A 16,039-nucleotide genomic window follows, 5' to 3' on the forward strand; every position below is an offset into this window, starting at 1 on the left:
AACTGGGATTGTTTAGTCTGCAGAAGAGAAGAATGAGGGGGGATTTGATAGCTGCTTTCAACTACTTGAAAGGGGGTTCCAAAGACGAGGGATCTAGACTGTTCTCAGTGGTGGCAGATGACAGAACGAGGAGCAATGGTCTCAAGTTGCAGTAGGGGAGGTTTAGGTTGGATATTAGGAAAAACTTTTTCACTAGGAGGGTGGTGAAGCACTGGAATGGGTTCCCTAGGGAGGTGGTGGAATCTCCTTCCTTAGAGGTTTTTATGGTCAGGCTCGACAAATTCCTGGCTGGGATGATTTAGTTGGGGCTTGATCTTGCTTTGAGCAGGGGGTGGGGCTAGATGACCTCCTGAGGTCCCTTCCAACCCTGATATCCTATGATTCTATGGTGGTGGCAGAGCAGCCCCGGGCACAGCTTGGTTCTGGAGATCAATGTGGCCAGCAGCCTGGGCACTTAGCAGTATCAGTGAAGTGACTGAAATTGGCAGTGCAGAGGCAGAGAGCCAGGGGTTGAGGGGGTGAGCATGGGGGCAGCTCAGCCCTGCTGGAGGGGGAATTGAACCTGCTGACCCAGCTGTGCACTTGGCCAGTTGACTTTATCCTTGTCCAGGCTGGCCCGTGACATCGCTAGGATCCTGCACCCAGCGTGGTGGGATGAGAGCCCTCGGGGGAACGTGGGGGGCAGGTCCTGTCCTGTTGATGTCCCTTCCAAGGCTGCTGCAGGACTCCTGGACCACTAGTGATTTCCTGGTGTTTTTTCCATCGATTCTGAGAGCCCAGGGCCAGGAGGGGCTGTTCTGAGATCTCTGTATCTATTGCATCGGCCCTAGGAGTGCCCTGCATTAACTCCTGTCTGGATGCTTTTTTGAAAGATTTGCTCGAGGTCCATCTTGATTTAAAAATGTCTAGGGATGGAGAATCCACTGCAGCCCTCAGCGGCTGTTGGAGATGCGGGTGCTGAGGCTGTCCCCTGGTTGATGGATGGGCCTGGATTTCCCATGTCCCATGCTGGGGCCAGGTGGAATCCCTGTGCCAATGCTAACGCCTACCCCTGTTTTAGCACAGGCTTGTTATTGAGGGTCGCCGGCAACGCGTGGGCTAATCCCCAAGCTGGCTGTGCATGGAGCATGGGAAGGGATGGCAGTGCAGGCATTCGGGTGCCTGTTCAGGGTCCGGTTCAGTGACATCCTTCGCTGTGGATCAGCACCAGAGCTAGGTCCCCATCGCTTGAGCTAAAGGAATCTCTCCGTCAGCCAACAGCAGCAGTAGGCTCTTATCCTCTATCAGGACCAGCCCCTAGAGACATGACCCACGCTTCACAAGCGTGTTACGACAGCGCCAGGGAAAGGAGGTGGGAGAGACTGGCAGTGTGAGGGATGTGAGTAGGGGCAGGGGACGGTGTGACTTCAGGGGCGGGGGCCCAGCCTGCTAGGGCCCACGCGCTTGGAGCAGGCGCCGGAAGGCGCGAGGGACTGAAGGAGTCGGTCCCTCTGAAGGGACTGAAGGGGTCGGTCCCCAACTGCTTGTTCCAGTCGGACCCAGCGCAGGGGACAGCAGATTGGGGTTCATTCACTCCTCCCCTCGCAGGGGGGCTGGGTCCAGGTCTCCCTCTGCCTGTCAGCAGGGTGCAGAACCTCGGCTTTCCCTGCCTGCTTTGCCCTGGGCCCCTGCTCCGCACTGGGGATGCCTGGGGGCAGGGGTGTTGTCTGTTATTTGAGTAGACATTGATTGTTCCAATCTCTGACCCCTCCTCACCGCAGCCGCGGGTCGGCGCCCAGCCCCGCTGAGCCTTGCCAGACACGTCTGCAGGGCCAGGAGCGTTGGCTGTGCCTTGTGTTCTGCTGGCAGAGAGCTTTGTGCGCCGTTCCCAGGCTGGGCCCCTCTGCTGGGGCGGGATGTGCGCGCTAGGTGTGCCCGGGCTGGTCCTGTTGATGCTTTAGCAGCTGAAGGGTCAGTTCTCTCCAAAGGGGCCCAGCAGGATGGGGACCTGACCGCTCAAGGCAGCGTGATCTCCCCTGCCAGAGGGCTGATTGGATCCATAGGGTGGTGCTGAGAGCCTGCCCCATTTCCTCATCTTGGCATCTCGGCTCTGGCGCTCTGCCGTTTCCCCGCTCGACTCCGCTCTGCGCAGCTGGCTCCGAGATTGGCTCGGCTGCAGCTTGTTAGCAGGGAGCTGGCGCAGTTTCCAGCCGGGCTGTATTGATTGTCCAGGGAGGCCTGGCTCAGGCTTTGACTTGCTGCACTGTGGGTCTGTCTCCCTGGTGGGGGCACAGAGGCAGACAGCTCCCCAGCACTGGTGCTGCTGCGTCGGGTTTAGGATGGGCAGGGATTCTCATCTGACAGCTTGGCTGAGGGGTTGAGTCCATCTGGCCGCTGGGTGGAGAGCAGTGTCTGCCCCAGGGACCAGAGACACACAGGGTCTAGACCACGGGGCTGGTGGAGGGAAGGGGGATGCACGAGGCGTCATGTGCAGGCTGGTCGGGGGTGGTGGGAGGCAGGAGGTGGTTTTTGCAAACTGGGGCAGTTGTGCTCAGGGGTCCAGGGTTAGTCTCTGTGTCTAAATCAAAGCATCCCCCGGCCCCCCAGTGTAACGCTGGCTCCGTGCTGCCCAGTGGGCAGCCCCTGACCCCCTCAGGCACCCAACTCTGCAGCAGCCCACCGTGGGGCATTGCTCTCCCAGCACCCCCTAGAGAGCAGTACCCAGACAGCAGCCCTCCCGCACCCCAGCCGGTGCTGGGTGCAATGCCAACTTCTCCAGTAGGGGGTGCCCCCTGTGAGGACAGGCAGCACAGTCAGGTGCCCTGGACTTGCAGAGCATGGCCCTGTCGCCCGTCCCGGGACCTGGCCCAGGCCCCCAGACCCACATGTTGCTGAGCGTGGGGCTGGGGCCTCTGTCACAGCTATTCCCTGTGTGTCTGGGGAGCTGAGCCCACGGGGACTGAGCCTGGGTGGCCCCATCAGTGTAGCTGGGCGGGGGGCTGGGCTGAACTAGGGACCTCCAGAGCTAAGCATGAGTTAAAGAGCCGGGCTTGCCATTCGGGGCTAAGCAGCTGCTTGTCCTCTGTGCGCCAGGCACCGAGGGGGAACGGGTGTGTGCCCTCCTCTGTGGCATATGTTAGCGGGGGCAGCACCCTGGCAGGGCCGGCTCTTCCCCATTAGCAGGGTTCCCGTCTTGCTAGCTCAGCACCTTGCTGTTCCCCAGCCCCATTGGTGCACCCAGCCAGGCCTCATGGGAGAGGATCGGGTCTTGGGGTGTAGTCAGGGCCCTGGGAGTGATCTGGGAGCGTTCCCAGTGTCTAGACAGCTTCATTGTTAGATGGCTCTGGCTCAGGGCATCAGTTGCACCTAGCAGGGGCAGCTCTGTGCTGGGCTTGTGTGGAGCGGGGTGGGGAGCTCTCTGGGGCTGTCTGTGGCAGGGGGGGTACTTGAGGGGGTTCTGTGGGGCTGTCGGTGGCCAGGAAGGGGCTCTGTGGGGCTATGTGTAGCCAGGGGTGTGTGGGGAGACCGTCTGTGGTGGGGGAGTGCTTAAGGGGGGCTCTATGGGGCTGTCTGTGGCAGGGGGTTTCTTGGGGAGATCTGTAGGGCACAGTGATAGGAGGTGGCATGGGGGGGCTGTCTGTGCCCAGAGGGGTTGGGGGGGCAGCCATGGTGGGGAGTGTTTAGGGGGTGAGGAGCTCTGTGGTGCTGTTCATGAAGGGGTGGTGCCAGGGGGGCTCTGAGGCATCATCTGTGGTGTGGGGTTGCTCTGGGGGGGGCTATGAAGCACCGCCTGTGGGGGTTCTGAGATGCCGTCCCTGGTGATGGGGAGAGCTCTGAGGTCCCGTTTGCAGTGGAGGTTTAGTTGGGGGGCTCTGAGGACCCATCCGTGGCAGGGGGCAGGTTGGTCAGGGGGCTCTGAGGACCCATCCATGGCCTGGCCTCTGTTGCTGACAGATGTTTCCTTCCCCTTCTGCTCTCCAGGGTCCAGATGCCTTCTCTGTGGAGCCACCCAGGCGACGCAAGCTGTGGCCGGAGCTGCCGGAGCTGGACAGTGCGTAGCCTCCTCTCCCCTCCCCGTGCATGGCTCTGAGCCACAGCGGCTGGTCTGGTTCGCATGTGGCCCAGAAGTAGGGGGAGGGTGCTGGCTGTATTTCGGTGCATGCCGGGCTAGTGAGCTGAGACAGTTCCCCATTTCTGCCCATGTCCTGGAGGGGTGTAGGGTGTTGGGGGCATGGATCTCACACTGGGAGTTGTGCCACTGAGCTGGGGCGCAGCTGTCTCGACAGTGGGGGAGCCAAGGGGTGCCCTGGTGCTGCTACTCCCGCCCCAGCGCTGCTCCCCGCCTTTGCAGGCAGCTCCGAGAGCGACCGAGGCAGTGGCACGGAGGAGGAGAAGGAGGCTGGCCCTGACAGCGGGTTTCTGGAGGATGCCACCACCCCGCTCACCGAATTCCTGTCCCTCAAGCGGGAAGCTGCCGAGGGGAAGCTCTGCCCAGTGGACACAGAGGCCACTGGCGGGAAGGTAAATCTGGGTGTGTTCCCCATCAGACCCGCTGCCTTCCTGTCACCATGGCAATGAGAAGCATGAAACACAAACAGGTGTGGCCAGGTGTGATGGGTCTCGGGGTGCCCAGAGCTGTGAGGCACCTTGGTATCCCCCATCTCTTGTGTTGGGGGAGTCTTGCTTGTGCTTAGCTGGGTGTCCACTCCCTGACCCCACCCTCTTGTCAGCCACCCAGCCCTCTCCTCCAGGCCGTGCCAACCCTTACCTTGCCTTGCAGATTAACAGGAGGTGCACCCCAGTCCCCGAGCCCCTGTCGGGCCCAACCCCGTCTCCACAGGACACTCCCAGAAGTACCAGGCCTGCTGTCCCCCAGGGGTCAACATGTACCCCTGCATGTGAGAGTCAGGATCTGCACTTTGTGCTCTGCTCTGAGGGATCTTTATAGTGAAAACAAGGGTGAGATCATTGCCAAAGAACCAAGAGATGGCGAGGGAGAATAATGGAAACAAAAGGTTACCTGTAAAACAAGATCATAGCACGCTTTCTGGAGCCTGCACTTCACTCAGCAGGCTAAGCTGCCGGCCAACGAAGCACATCTCATCCCCAAACTCCTCTGCCGAGTCTCAGGCAAGGGGGGTTGAGATCCTGTTTTCAGGACCGTAAATGCCCAGCCCGCTTCTTTCCTAGGTGCAGGATTGGGGGTGTCGTCTCTGCCTTCTGCTCAAGTCCCCAGACTTCAGTGTATGTTCTCAGATCAGGATAACGCACTGGGGTTTCTTTTTCCGGCGTGCTGTTTCCATGTTGATTTCACATCCCCCTGCTGGCTTCGTATGTACATGGGTATACGCTGTGTTAGCTTATGGTGCTCACATCCCGCCTGAGTGCCAGGTGAACAAAGGTCCCTCGTGCGATAGAAAACCTGCACCCTATCGGTGGACATCCATAGCCCCTTACACAGCATCATTGTGGACAGTTCGCTCTTTGGGGACCCAGAATGCACAATCCAGCATCGGGATATTGCTGGACCCCCTCGCTGGCTGGCATTCCGGGATTCTTGGGTCACACCAGGACCCACCGCATCAGATCTGAACTGGCCACGTACCGACCCAGCAGAGCCATCCATCCAGACAGCTCCCAGGTCTCATCCGTCCCTGTCCTCCACTCTGCTCACTTTGCTGCCCTCACCGACCTGCTGGCTACTTACCAGGCAGTCGCCAGCACTCCTGTCTACCCAGGAGCTTTTCCAGTTCTCTCCTCTTCCCAGAAGGGGGTTGCTGAGGCCTGGAGCAGAGAAGGAGGGACCCAGTCCCTGTGTCTCCCGGGTCACCGTGTGTCTCAGACTACAGAGGGGACCAATGGATTTGGTCTGGAGCGTGTGTGGGTTTCTGGAATCCTACAGTGCTGCCCATCCCTGGCTCCATGTCCACCTGCCTGGTTTTGGATAGCGCCCGTCATGGTGATACCGAAGGGCCTGGCACAGCCTGGCAGAGCATGGGTAGAACGCTGCCATTGGGAGCGCTGGCCTCGATGACATGACACAGGGCAGCCAGGAACCGGGCCCTAAGGGCTCCTCTGCTCCTGACGTTCCCGGTGCCGCCAGGTAGGAGCCCAGGCTCTGGGTCTGAGCCGGGAGGTGATTCCCAGCTTGCACAGACAGACGCGCTACCTCTGTTCATGATGGTGCACTAAACACAGCAGTGCAGCTGGGGGAGCACGGGGTGGGGGGCGGGACGCTTGGTCTAGCTGCTGGAGTGCCGACCCGCTCGGCCCCCCAGGTCTGTATTCTGGTGGGTCGCGTGACCTGCCAGCTATCCTACCCCAGCTACATGGGTGGCCTTGGGCAAGTCCCTTCTCCCACGCTCTGCAGTCTAGACAGACAGACAGACAGCACCTGTCCCCGACAAAGTGTGCCGTGTCCAGCGCACAGGGCCCCTGCTCTTGGTGTGCAATTGCCGATGGTGCCAGGCAGCTGTGGGGTCTGTGCAGGCTGCTGGGTGTGGGGGTACCTGTCTGGGGGTTTCCTCTGGCCCCTGGGCGTAGTGCATCACCATAGCCTATGGCATCTCATGGAGCCAGCCCCACTGCACACATGGGGGTCCGAGACACAGTGGATGAAGTGACCCACTCCAGAGTCAAACGGGGTCTGTGGTAGAGCAGGGTCAGGGCCGGGTCTCCTGAGTCTCCTTGGCCCTCACCCTACGCGCTAGGCAAACCACCCCCAGCCACTGCCTGCGCTAACTGCTCTGTCTTCTCTTTTCTCCTTCGAACCACCTCCCTCATCCCCCCACATCCCATGTGCTCCTGCGACCTGCTGTGTCCGCCCCTCCCTCCCCGTCCCGCCATCTCACTTGGGCCGGACCGTCCCCACGGGCACCCCTCTCCCTCTGCTGCTCCCACGCCAGCTCCCCAACTCCCCGCTCATCTCGGTGATGTCCCATCTCCTCTCCTTCCTGGAGCACTACGGCCAGATGCAGCGGCTGCAGGAGCAAGCCGGGGAGTACCGCTCCCTCCTGCGCCGGGAGGAGAGCCGGCGCCGGAAGCAGCTGCGGATGCTGAGGGGGGCCTACAGGCAGCAGGTGCAGGACAAGCTGAGCCTCATCGAGAGCCTGGAGGGCGTCATCTGCGAGCAGCAGAAAGTCATGGAGACCCTGCACGGTGGGGAGTCGTTCGTCCTGACCGCAGCAACGCCCACGAGCAGCCACCTGGGCTTCGGGGGTGAAATTCGCAAGGCCTGGGCGCCGCTGGGGTCCCACCGCGACCTGGGTGCCATTGCCTGGTGTCCCGCTTCATCCCATAGCGCCTACGCCTTGTCAGGCCTTGTGTGAATTCCTCCCCTCTGAAGACAACAGGGTAGAGGAGCTCCTGAGGTTGTCACGAGTATCAGGGTGATGGGCCTGCTGCAGCCCTGGAGGTGCGGGAGGGTGGCTGCACTGGTGATGGGTGGAAACCTGGCTGGCAGTTGGGCATGGAGAGGGGTTGGTAATAGGGGGGAGGAGCCCTTCACCTCTAGGATGGTGGCTGCTCAAAGCCACCTGTCGGGCAGCTGTGGTTGCCCCATGAGGCCGCTGGAGGCAGAGTGTGCTGGAGGGTCTCGGCTAAGGGGCAGTGTCCAAACGAAATGGTGATGAGTGGTGGTCAGTCAGCCTCTCGTGGGCAGCCTCTGGAGAGAGGCCAAGAACTAAATGAGTCACGGAGACTGATCTGCAGGGACCCGCTCTGCTGGAGGGAGAAGAGACTTTATCTTCTGAAGTGACCCAATGAACTAGTGAACCCCAGCTCACGGATCTACCCGTCCATTTAACACACCCACCATCCATCCACCCAACACACCATCCATCTATTCATCCAAACAAACCCACCCACCCACCCATCCAACACACCATCCGCCCACCCATTCAACACCCCCCATCCATCCAACACACCATCCACCCGTCCATCCAACACACCCCTCCATCCACCCAACACACCATCCATCTATTCATCCAACACCTCCACCCATCCAACACACCATCCACCCAACACACGCACCCATCCATCCAACATACCATCCACCCTTTCATCCAACACACCATCCACTCATCCATCCAACACACCATCCACCCATTCAGCACATCATCCATCCGTCCATCCAACACACCCATCATCCAACACACCATCTGCCCACCCATTCAGCACACCCATCCACCCAACACACGCACCCATCCATCCAACATACCATCCACCCTTTCATCCAACACACCATCCACTCATCCATCCAACACACCATCCACCCATTCAGCACATCATCCATCCATCCATCCAACACACCCATCATCCAACACACCATCTGCCCACCCATTCAGCACACCCACCCATCCAACGCACCATCCACCCAACATACCCACCCACCCATCCATCCAACAAACCATCCACTTATCCGTCCAACATACCTACTTATCCAACACACCATCCATCCGTCCATCCAACACACCCACCCATTCAACACACCATCCACCCGTCCATCCAACACACCCACCCATTCAACACACCATCCACCCGTCCATCCAACACACTCATCCATTCAACACGTCATCCACTCATCCATCCAACACTCCATCCAACACACCCACCCATTCAACACACCATCCAGCCATTCAACACACCGCCCACCCACCCATTCAACCCACCACCCACCCAACACACCATCCATCTATTCATCAAACACACCCTCCCAACACAACATCCACCTATCCAATGCACCATCCATCTATTCATCCAACACACCCACCCAACACACCACCCACACTTCCATCCACCACCCATTCAACACACCCACCCATCCATCCAACACACCACCCACCCAACCCACCATCCATCTATTCATCCAACACACTACCCACCCATCCATCCAACACATGTACCCATCTGTTCATCCATGCAACGCGCCCATGCATCAATTTGCCTGTCCGTCCAACATACCCACCCATCCAACGCACCATTCACACACCCAAAATAGCGATCCACCCTCCCATCCAACACACCTGTCCATCCATCCATTCATTCAACACACCCATGCGTCCACCAGTCCATCCAACACACCCACCCATGCATCCACCCGTCCATCCAACACAGCTGCCCAGCCATCTAACACACCCAGTCTTCCAATATAGCCATTCATCTGCCTGTCCATCCAATACAGCCATGCATCCACCTGTCCATCCAACACATCTACCCACATATCCATCACATCCTCCATCCATCCATCCAGAATACTCATCCACTTTTCCCTCCAACACACCGGTCCATCTGTTCATCCATCCAACATGCCCAAACATCCATATGTCCAGCCAACACACCATCCATTCATTTGTCTGTCCATCCAACACACTAATCCAACACACCCACCCATCCATTCATCCATCCAACTCACTCATCATAGAATCATAGCATATCAGGGTTGGAAGGGACCTCAGGAGGTCATCTAGTACAACCCTCTGCTCAAAGCAGGACCAGTCCCCAACTAAATTATCCCAGCCAGGGCTTTGTCAAGCCTGACCTTAAAAACTGGAGCTTTGAGCAGGGGGTTGGACTAGATGACCTCCTGAGGTCCCTTCCAACCCTGATATTCTATGATTCTGTGATGAGTGTGTTGGATGGACGGACGAATGAATGAATGGTGTGTTGGTTGGACATATGGATGCATGGGCATGTTGGATGGATGAACGGATGGACCGGTGTGTTGGAGGGGAAGGTGGATGAGTATTTTGGGTGGGTGGATGGATGGAGGGTGTGATGGATGTGTGGGAAGGTATGTTGGATGGACAGGTGGATGCATGGGTGTATTGGATGGACAGGCAGATCAGGCATCCATTCATCCATCCAACACACTCACCCACCCACCCATCCATCCACCTCTCTATCCTACACACCCAGTCTTCCATCTGTCCAGCCATCCAACACACTCACCCGTTCATCCATTCAACACACCATGAATTCATCTGTCTGTCCATCCAACACACTCATCCATCTGCCCAACCATCAAGCACTCCACCCATCCATCCAACACATCCATCCATCTGTGGTTAGATGTTGATAAATATTTGGCTGCTTGTGTGTGTTCCCTCTGTGTACCGCCCCAGGCCTATGCAGACAGCTGGCACAGCAGACCTTGAGTGAACCGCTCAATGAGCACAAGATCCGTTAAGGGATGAAGGCACCCAGCCAGGTTTATTGTCGAAGAAGCACAGTACTAGTATCCCGTAGACTACTAGGTCACTAATACATGTATGCCCATAACAACGGACCAGCTCAGTGAAAGGTGGGACTTTCCGTTCCTCCCTAGGCCAGACAAAGATACTCCCTCTGAGATACATCTTTATACCCTAATACACGGGTAGGCAACCTATAGCACGCGTGTTGAAGGCAGCACGCGAGCTGATTTTCAGTGGAACTCACACTGCCCAGGTCTTGGCCATCGGTCCGGGGGGCTCTGCATTTTAATTTCATTTTAAATGAGGCTTCTTCAACATTTTAAAAACCTTATTTACTTTACATACAACAATTGTTCAGTTATATATTATAGACTTCTAGAAAGAGACCTTCTAAAAACGTTAAAATGTATTCCTGGCACGCAAAACCTTAAATTAGAGTGAATAAATGAAGACTCGGCACACCACTTCTGAAAGGTTGCCGACCCCTGCCTTAACACAAACAAGTTAGTACTGCCCCTTTGACATAGTTAGTTACTGCCCCCTGACGTGGCGAATCCTCACCCATCACCTTGTACATGTTGGTTTGATCAAAACATCTCTATTACATACTGTCATCCTGACCTTATCTTTTAAGAAGGGTCAGTGTGTTCCTGTTATCCTTGGGGAATGTTTTTCTACCATCCTTGATATTGGGATGTTCTGGTACCACTTGATATCGGGATGTGTTTGCGTGAGTGCTCTGTGCCTAGCACTTCTTAGGAATGTGTGTTTCTGGAATATCAGCCCTGTTCTTGCCAGATTCTGTGAGCAGGTCCTGCCTCATTCCAGGCCTCTGATACAAGGACTTATGTCTCAGGCTCTCTTCCTACTACACCATTCAACTTGCCCACCTACCTATCCATCCATCCAACACACCCATCCATCCGCCCAACCATCCAACACATCCATCAATCCATCTGTAGTAAGATGACGCCCTGAAACAAACTCTTGCATCAGAGGCCTGGTATGACGCCTAAGGCCTCAATTAAAGTAACGGTCAAGACTTTGCTAACATAAAACAAAGTTTAGCTGTGAGCCAGAGGCAGGCCCTGCTCACAGAATCTGGCAAGAAGAGGGCTGATGTTGCAAAAATACACATCCCTAAAAGATACTGGGCACTAGTTATGGAAACACGTGCCAGGATGGTACCAGAACACTCTGATACTAGCACATTCCCCACAGATAACAGGAACAGGCTGACATATCCTAAAGACAGGGGCAGGAAGATAATATGGTAGAGTTGTTTTGTGAGAGGTGGCACCCTAACACCTAGAAGGGTTGCACCTCTATGCGTCAGGAGTGATGTGTAACTTGTTTGTAGCTGTGTCTATGAATGCACCCCTGAGTGGATGTCTTGGTTTGGCCTAGGGGCAGTGGTAAATCCTGCCCCTGACTGAGCCAGTCCATTGTCAGGGAGCACATATGTACTAGCAGAACTGTAGACATCTGATCCAGGGAGCTAGAGACTGTTTCATTTGACAATAAACCTGGCCAGGTGCCTTCGTACCTTATCAGAGCCTGTGGTCATCCAGGGTTCTCTCGGGGTCTTCTGTGTCAGCGATCTGCAGAGCCGGGGCATCACACAGAGGGAACACATGCACGCAACTGACTGTTATCAACATTGAACAGAGCAGAGCACCACACCTGTGATTTCTGACAACACCATCAGCCATCTGCCCATCCAACACAACCAACCATCCATCCATCCATCCATCCATCCATCCATCCAACACACTTGTTCATCCATGCAACCCTCACATCCACCTGTCCATCCAACACACCATCCATCCATCCACCTGTCCACCCAACAAACTCATCCATCCGCACATCCAACATACTCATCCATTCACCAATGCAATGCACCCACTCATTCATCCATCTATCCAACATTCACCCACCCGTCCATCCAACATGACCATCCATCCGTGCAATACTCTCATCCATCTACCCACCCATACAAAATATCTGTCCAACCCCCAACACATCCATCCCCCTCTCTGAGCACATACCCGCCTGCCCCTCACTGAGGGGACAGATATTCTGTCTCCAGGCTCATTCTATGGTGAGATGCATCTCACCATCCCCCTCGTCCCTTCCCCAGATGGCCTACCTAGTTCTGCACCCACATGGGTGTCCTAGGAGTGACTGCATATGTCCCCCTCTCCCCAGGTATGAAGCCGCCCTCTGCTTGTCCCCTGTACCCATGTCCGCCTGTGACCCCCGTGGGTGTGCACCGGCTGGTGGAATCCATCAGTGCTCTGCAGGGAGAGAGGAACAAGCTGCTGGAGGAGATCACGGGCCTGAGACAGCAGCTGGAAGAGGGGGAGAAGGAGAAGCAGCAGCTGGCAGGGAGCTTCGACCTGCAGGTGAGAACCAGGGGCCAGTGCTGCTGGTAGAGCCTTGGCAGGTAGGAGCACCAATGGGAATGATGCTCTTACTGATGAGAGGCTGGCGGGGCCCACAGCAAAGCCCCAGGAAGGGGAGAAGACCCCGAGGATGGAGACGACTCCACAAGTGGGATCTCTGCTTGCAGGGCCTTGCAGGGCAGGGATGGATGAGTCCCTGGGGAACCAGGGTGAGAACCCAGCCCTGCAGCACCCCTGAGCTACAGGGGAACCCCTGCTAGCAGGCACCGGCATCATCCTTACAGCACTATGGGCCATGTGGGGCACTGGGCTCACACCCGCCAGCCAGCCCCTTATGCCCTGGGGCTGTCCCTGCCCTGCCCCTGCGCCCCTCCATCGGCAGCGCCCCTGTCTTTGGGGAGGGGGAAGTGGCACGCAGCCCCTGGGGAGGGAGGGGCCTGATGCCAGGTGTGTCCTTCTGCTAGGTCCAAGAGCTGAAGCAGCAGATTGAGGAGCGAGAGGAGGAGCTCACACGGCTGCGCACAGGGATGGTGAGGAGAAAGACATCCCCACCCCAGCCCCGTCCCCGTGCCTCCTCCCCCCATCCCCTCTGCCTCCTCCCCCTAGGCCTGTCCCTTCTGCTCCCCCCACTGCATTCCCACGTCCCCTCTGCTGCCCCCCACTGAAGCCCCTCCACACCTGTCCCTTTGCCCCCCACTGCATCTCCCCCCCAGCCACATGTTCCCCCACTGTACTGCCTAGACTTGTTCCTACTGCCCCCCCACTGTATACCCCCACCCCTATTGTCTCTGCCCTCTCCCCGCACTGCCTCCTTTACAGGCCTATCCCTTCTCCTGCCCCCCAGGGTGGGGGAGGAAGAATGTGGTGGGGAGGAAGATGAGAGAAGCAAGGGGGGTGCCCCCAGGAGAGGAAAGCTGACAGCTGCTGTGGGGGCACTGTGTGTGTGTGTGCGGGCGCCGAGGCTCCCGGGAGCAGCGTGTGTGTGGGGGTAACGAGGCTCCCAGGGGTAGCATGTGGGGGGGGCACCGAGGCTCCCGGGGGCAGTGTGTGGGGGGGGATAAAGAGGCTCCCAGGGGCAGCATGTGTGTGTGTGGGGGGTGCCGAGGCTCCTGGGGGCAGCATGTGGGGGGCACCGAGGCTCCCGGGGGAAGCGTATGTGTGTGGGGGGCAGTGTGTGTGGGGGGAGTAACGAGGCTCCCGGGGGCAGCGTGTGTGTGTGTGTGTGTGGGGCAGTGTGTGTGGGGGGAGTAACGAGGCTCCCAGGGGCAGTGTGTCGGGAGGCACCGAGGCTCCCGGAGGCAATGTGTGTGGGGGGGGTGCTGAGGCTCCCAGGGGCAGCGTGTGTGTGTGGGGGGGTGCCGAGGCTCGCGGGGGCAGCATGTGGGGTTGGTGCCAAGGCTCCCGGGGGCAGCGTGGGGGGGGCGCCGATGCTCCTGGGGAGCAGTGGGAGGGGGGCTGCCGAAGCTTCTAGCTCCCGGCCCTGCTTTGCCTTCCAGGGGGTGACGGATTCGGAGAAGCGGATCCACAACCTGACGGTGGAGAATGAGGGGTTGAAGCAGAGTCTCAGCGTCACCCAGGGGCTCCTGCAGCAGCTGGCGACCGTGTCTGCCCAGCCCTCTGCCACGCTGGCCAAGGTGACCCACTGCCCCGCCCCGCCCAACCCCCCCCGTCGCTGACCCCTGGAGCCCCCTCTCCGTTCCCAGCCCTCTGCCACGCTGGCCAAGTTTACCCACTGCCCCACCCCGCCCCCCCCCCCGTCGCTGACCCCTAGAACCCCCCTCTCCATTCCCAAGCGTCTGCCACGCTGGCCAAGGTGACCCATTGCCCCGCTCACTCCCCCCATCGCTGACCCCTAGAGCCCCCTCTCCGTTCCCAGCCCTCTGCCACGCTGCCCCGCCCACCCACCCCCCGTCGCTGACCCCTAGAACCCCCTCTCCATTCCCAAGCGTCTGCCACGCTGGCCAAGGTGACCCATTGCCCCACCCCGCCCCGCTCAGCCCCCCCGTCACTGACCCCTACAGCCCCCTCTCCGTTCCCAGCCCTCTGCCACGCTGGCCAAGGTGACCCACTGCCCCGCCCCATCCACCCCCCTCGTCGCTGACCCCTAGAACCCCCTCTCCGTTCCCAGCCCTCTGCCATGCTGGCCAAGGTGACCCACTGCCCCGCCCACCTCCCCCCGTCGCTGACCCCTAGAGCCCCCTCTCCATTCCCAAGCATCTGCCACGCTGGCCAAGGTGACCCATTGCCCCGCCCACCCCTACCCCCCCATCGTTGACCCCTAGAACCCCCTCTCCATTCCCAAGCGTCTGCCACGCTGGCCAAGGTGACCCATTGCCCCACCCCGCCCCGCTCACCCCCCCCCGTCGCTGACCCCTAGAGCCCCCTCTCCGTTCCCAGCCCTCTGCCAGGCTGGCCAAGGTGACCCACTGCCCCGCCCCGCCCACCTCCCCCCGTCGCTGACCCCTAGAGCCCCCTCTCCATTCCCAAGCATCTGCCACACTGGCCAAGGTGACCCATTGCCCCGCCCACCCCTACCCCCCCATCGCTGACCCCTAGAACCCCCTCTCCATTCCCAAGCATCTGCCACGCTGGCCAAGGTGACCCATTGCCCCGCCCACCCCTACCCCCCCATCGCTGACCCCTAGAGCCCCCTCTCCGTTCCCAGCCCTCTGCCATGCTGGCCAAGGTGACCCACTGCTCCGCCCCGCTCCGCCCTGCCCTGCCCACCCCACCACCCCCCTGTCGCTGACTCCTAGAGCCCCCTCCGCTTTCCCAGCCCTCTGCCATGCTGGCCAAGGTGACCCACTGCCTTGCCCCGCTCCGCCCCGCCCGCCCGCCCACCCCCATTGCTGACCCCTAGAGCCCCCTCCCCATTCCCAGCCCTCTGCCATGCTGGCCAAGGTAAGTAGGGCCCGTCGAGCCCCCTGTCACTGACCCATTGCCCTGCCAGCCCCCCCAACCCCTCATCGCTGACCCCTGGAGCCCCCCCTGCCCAGCCCTCTGCCACGCTGGCCAAGGTGACCCACTGCTCCGCCCCGCCCTGCCCACACCACCACGCCCCTGTCGCTGACTCCTAGAGCCCCCTCTCCGTTCCCAGCCCTCTGCCATGCTGGCCAAGGTGACCCACTGCCCCGCCCCGCCCCGCCCTGCCCTGCCCCCGCCCAGCCCTCCCCTGTTGCTGGCCCCTAGAGCCCCCTCCCCTTTCCCAGCCCTCTGCCATGCTGGCCAAGGTGACCCACTGCCTTGCCCCGCTCCGCCCCGCCCGCCCGCCCACCCCTGTTGCTGACCCCTAGAGCCCCCTCCCCATTCCCAGCCCTCTGCCATGCTGGTCAAGGTGACTCAGTACCCCGCCCCTGCCCAGCCCCTCCGTTGCTGACCCCTAGAGCCCCCCCCCGTGCCCAGCCCTCTGCCATGCTGGCCAAGATGAGCAGGCCTCTGTCACTGACCCAGTGCCCAGGCCCC

The 16,039-nt window shown here is 59.4% G+C and overlaps 1 protein-coding gene across 2 annotated transcripts in view; it reads left to right on the forward strand.

Annotated features, from left to right (window-relative positions):
- Positions 1 to 16,039, forward strand: part of KIFC2 (kinesin family member C2) — a 38,247-nt gene that overhangs the window by 4,501 nt on the left and 17,707 nt on the right. The window contains exons 2-7 of one of the 2 annotated variants that reach the window (XM_038393534.2): positions 3,961 to 4,030; positions 4,331 to 4,500; positions 6,885 to 7,137; positions 12,381 to 12,577; positions 13,042 to 13,107; positions 14,074 to 14,211. In XM_038393534.2, the coding sequence (XP_038249462.1) occupies positions 3,961 to 4,030; positions 4,331 to 4,500; positions 6,885 to 7,137; positions 12,381 to 12,577; positions 13,042 to 13,107; positions 14,074 to 14,211 (894 nt within the window). Of the gene's footprint in view, positions 1 to 3,960; positions 4,031 to 4,330; positions 4,501 to 4,808; positions 4,939 to 6,884; positions 7,138 to 12,380; positions 12,578 to 13,041; positions 13,108 to 14,073; positions 14,212 to 16,039 lie in introns of those variants that run through there. The other variant, XM_043509881.1, reaches the window with a different exon arrangement.

This window comes from Dermochelys coriacea, chromosome 2, assembly GCF_009764565.3.
Source record: "Dermochelys coriacea isolate rDerCor1 chromosome 2, rDerCor1.pri.v4, whole genome shotgun sequence".
Taxonomy (NCBI): Eukaryota; Metazoa; Chordata; order Testudines; family Dermochelyidae; genus Dermochelys; species Dermochelys coriacea.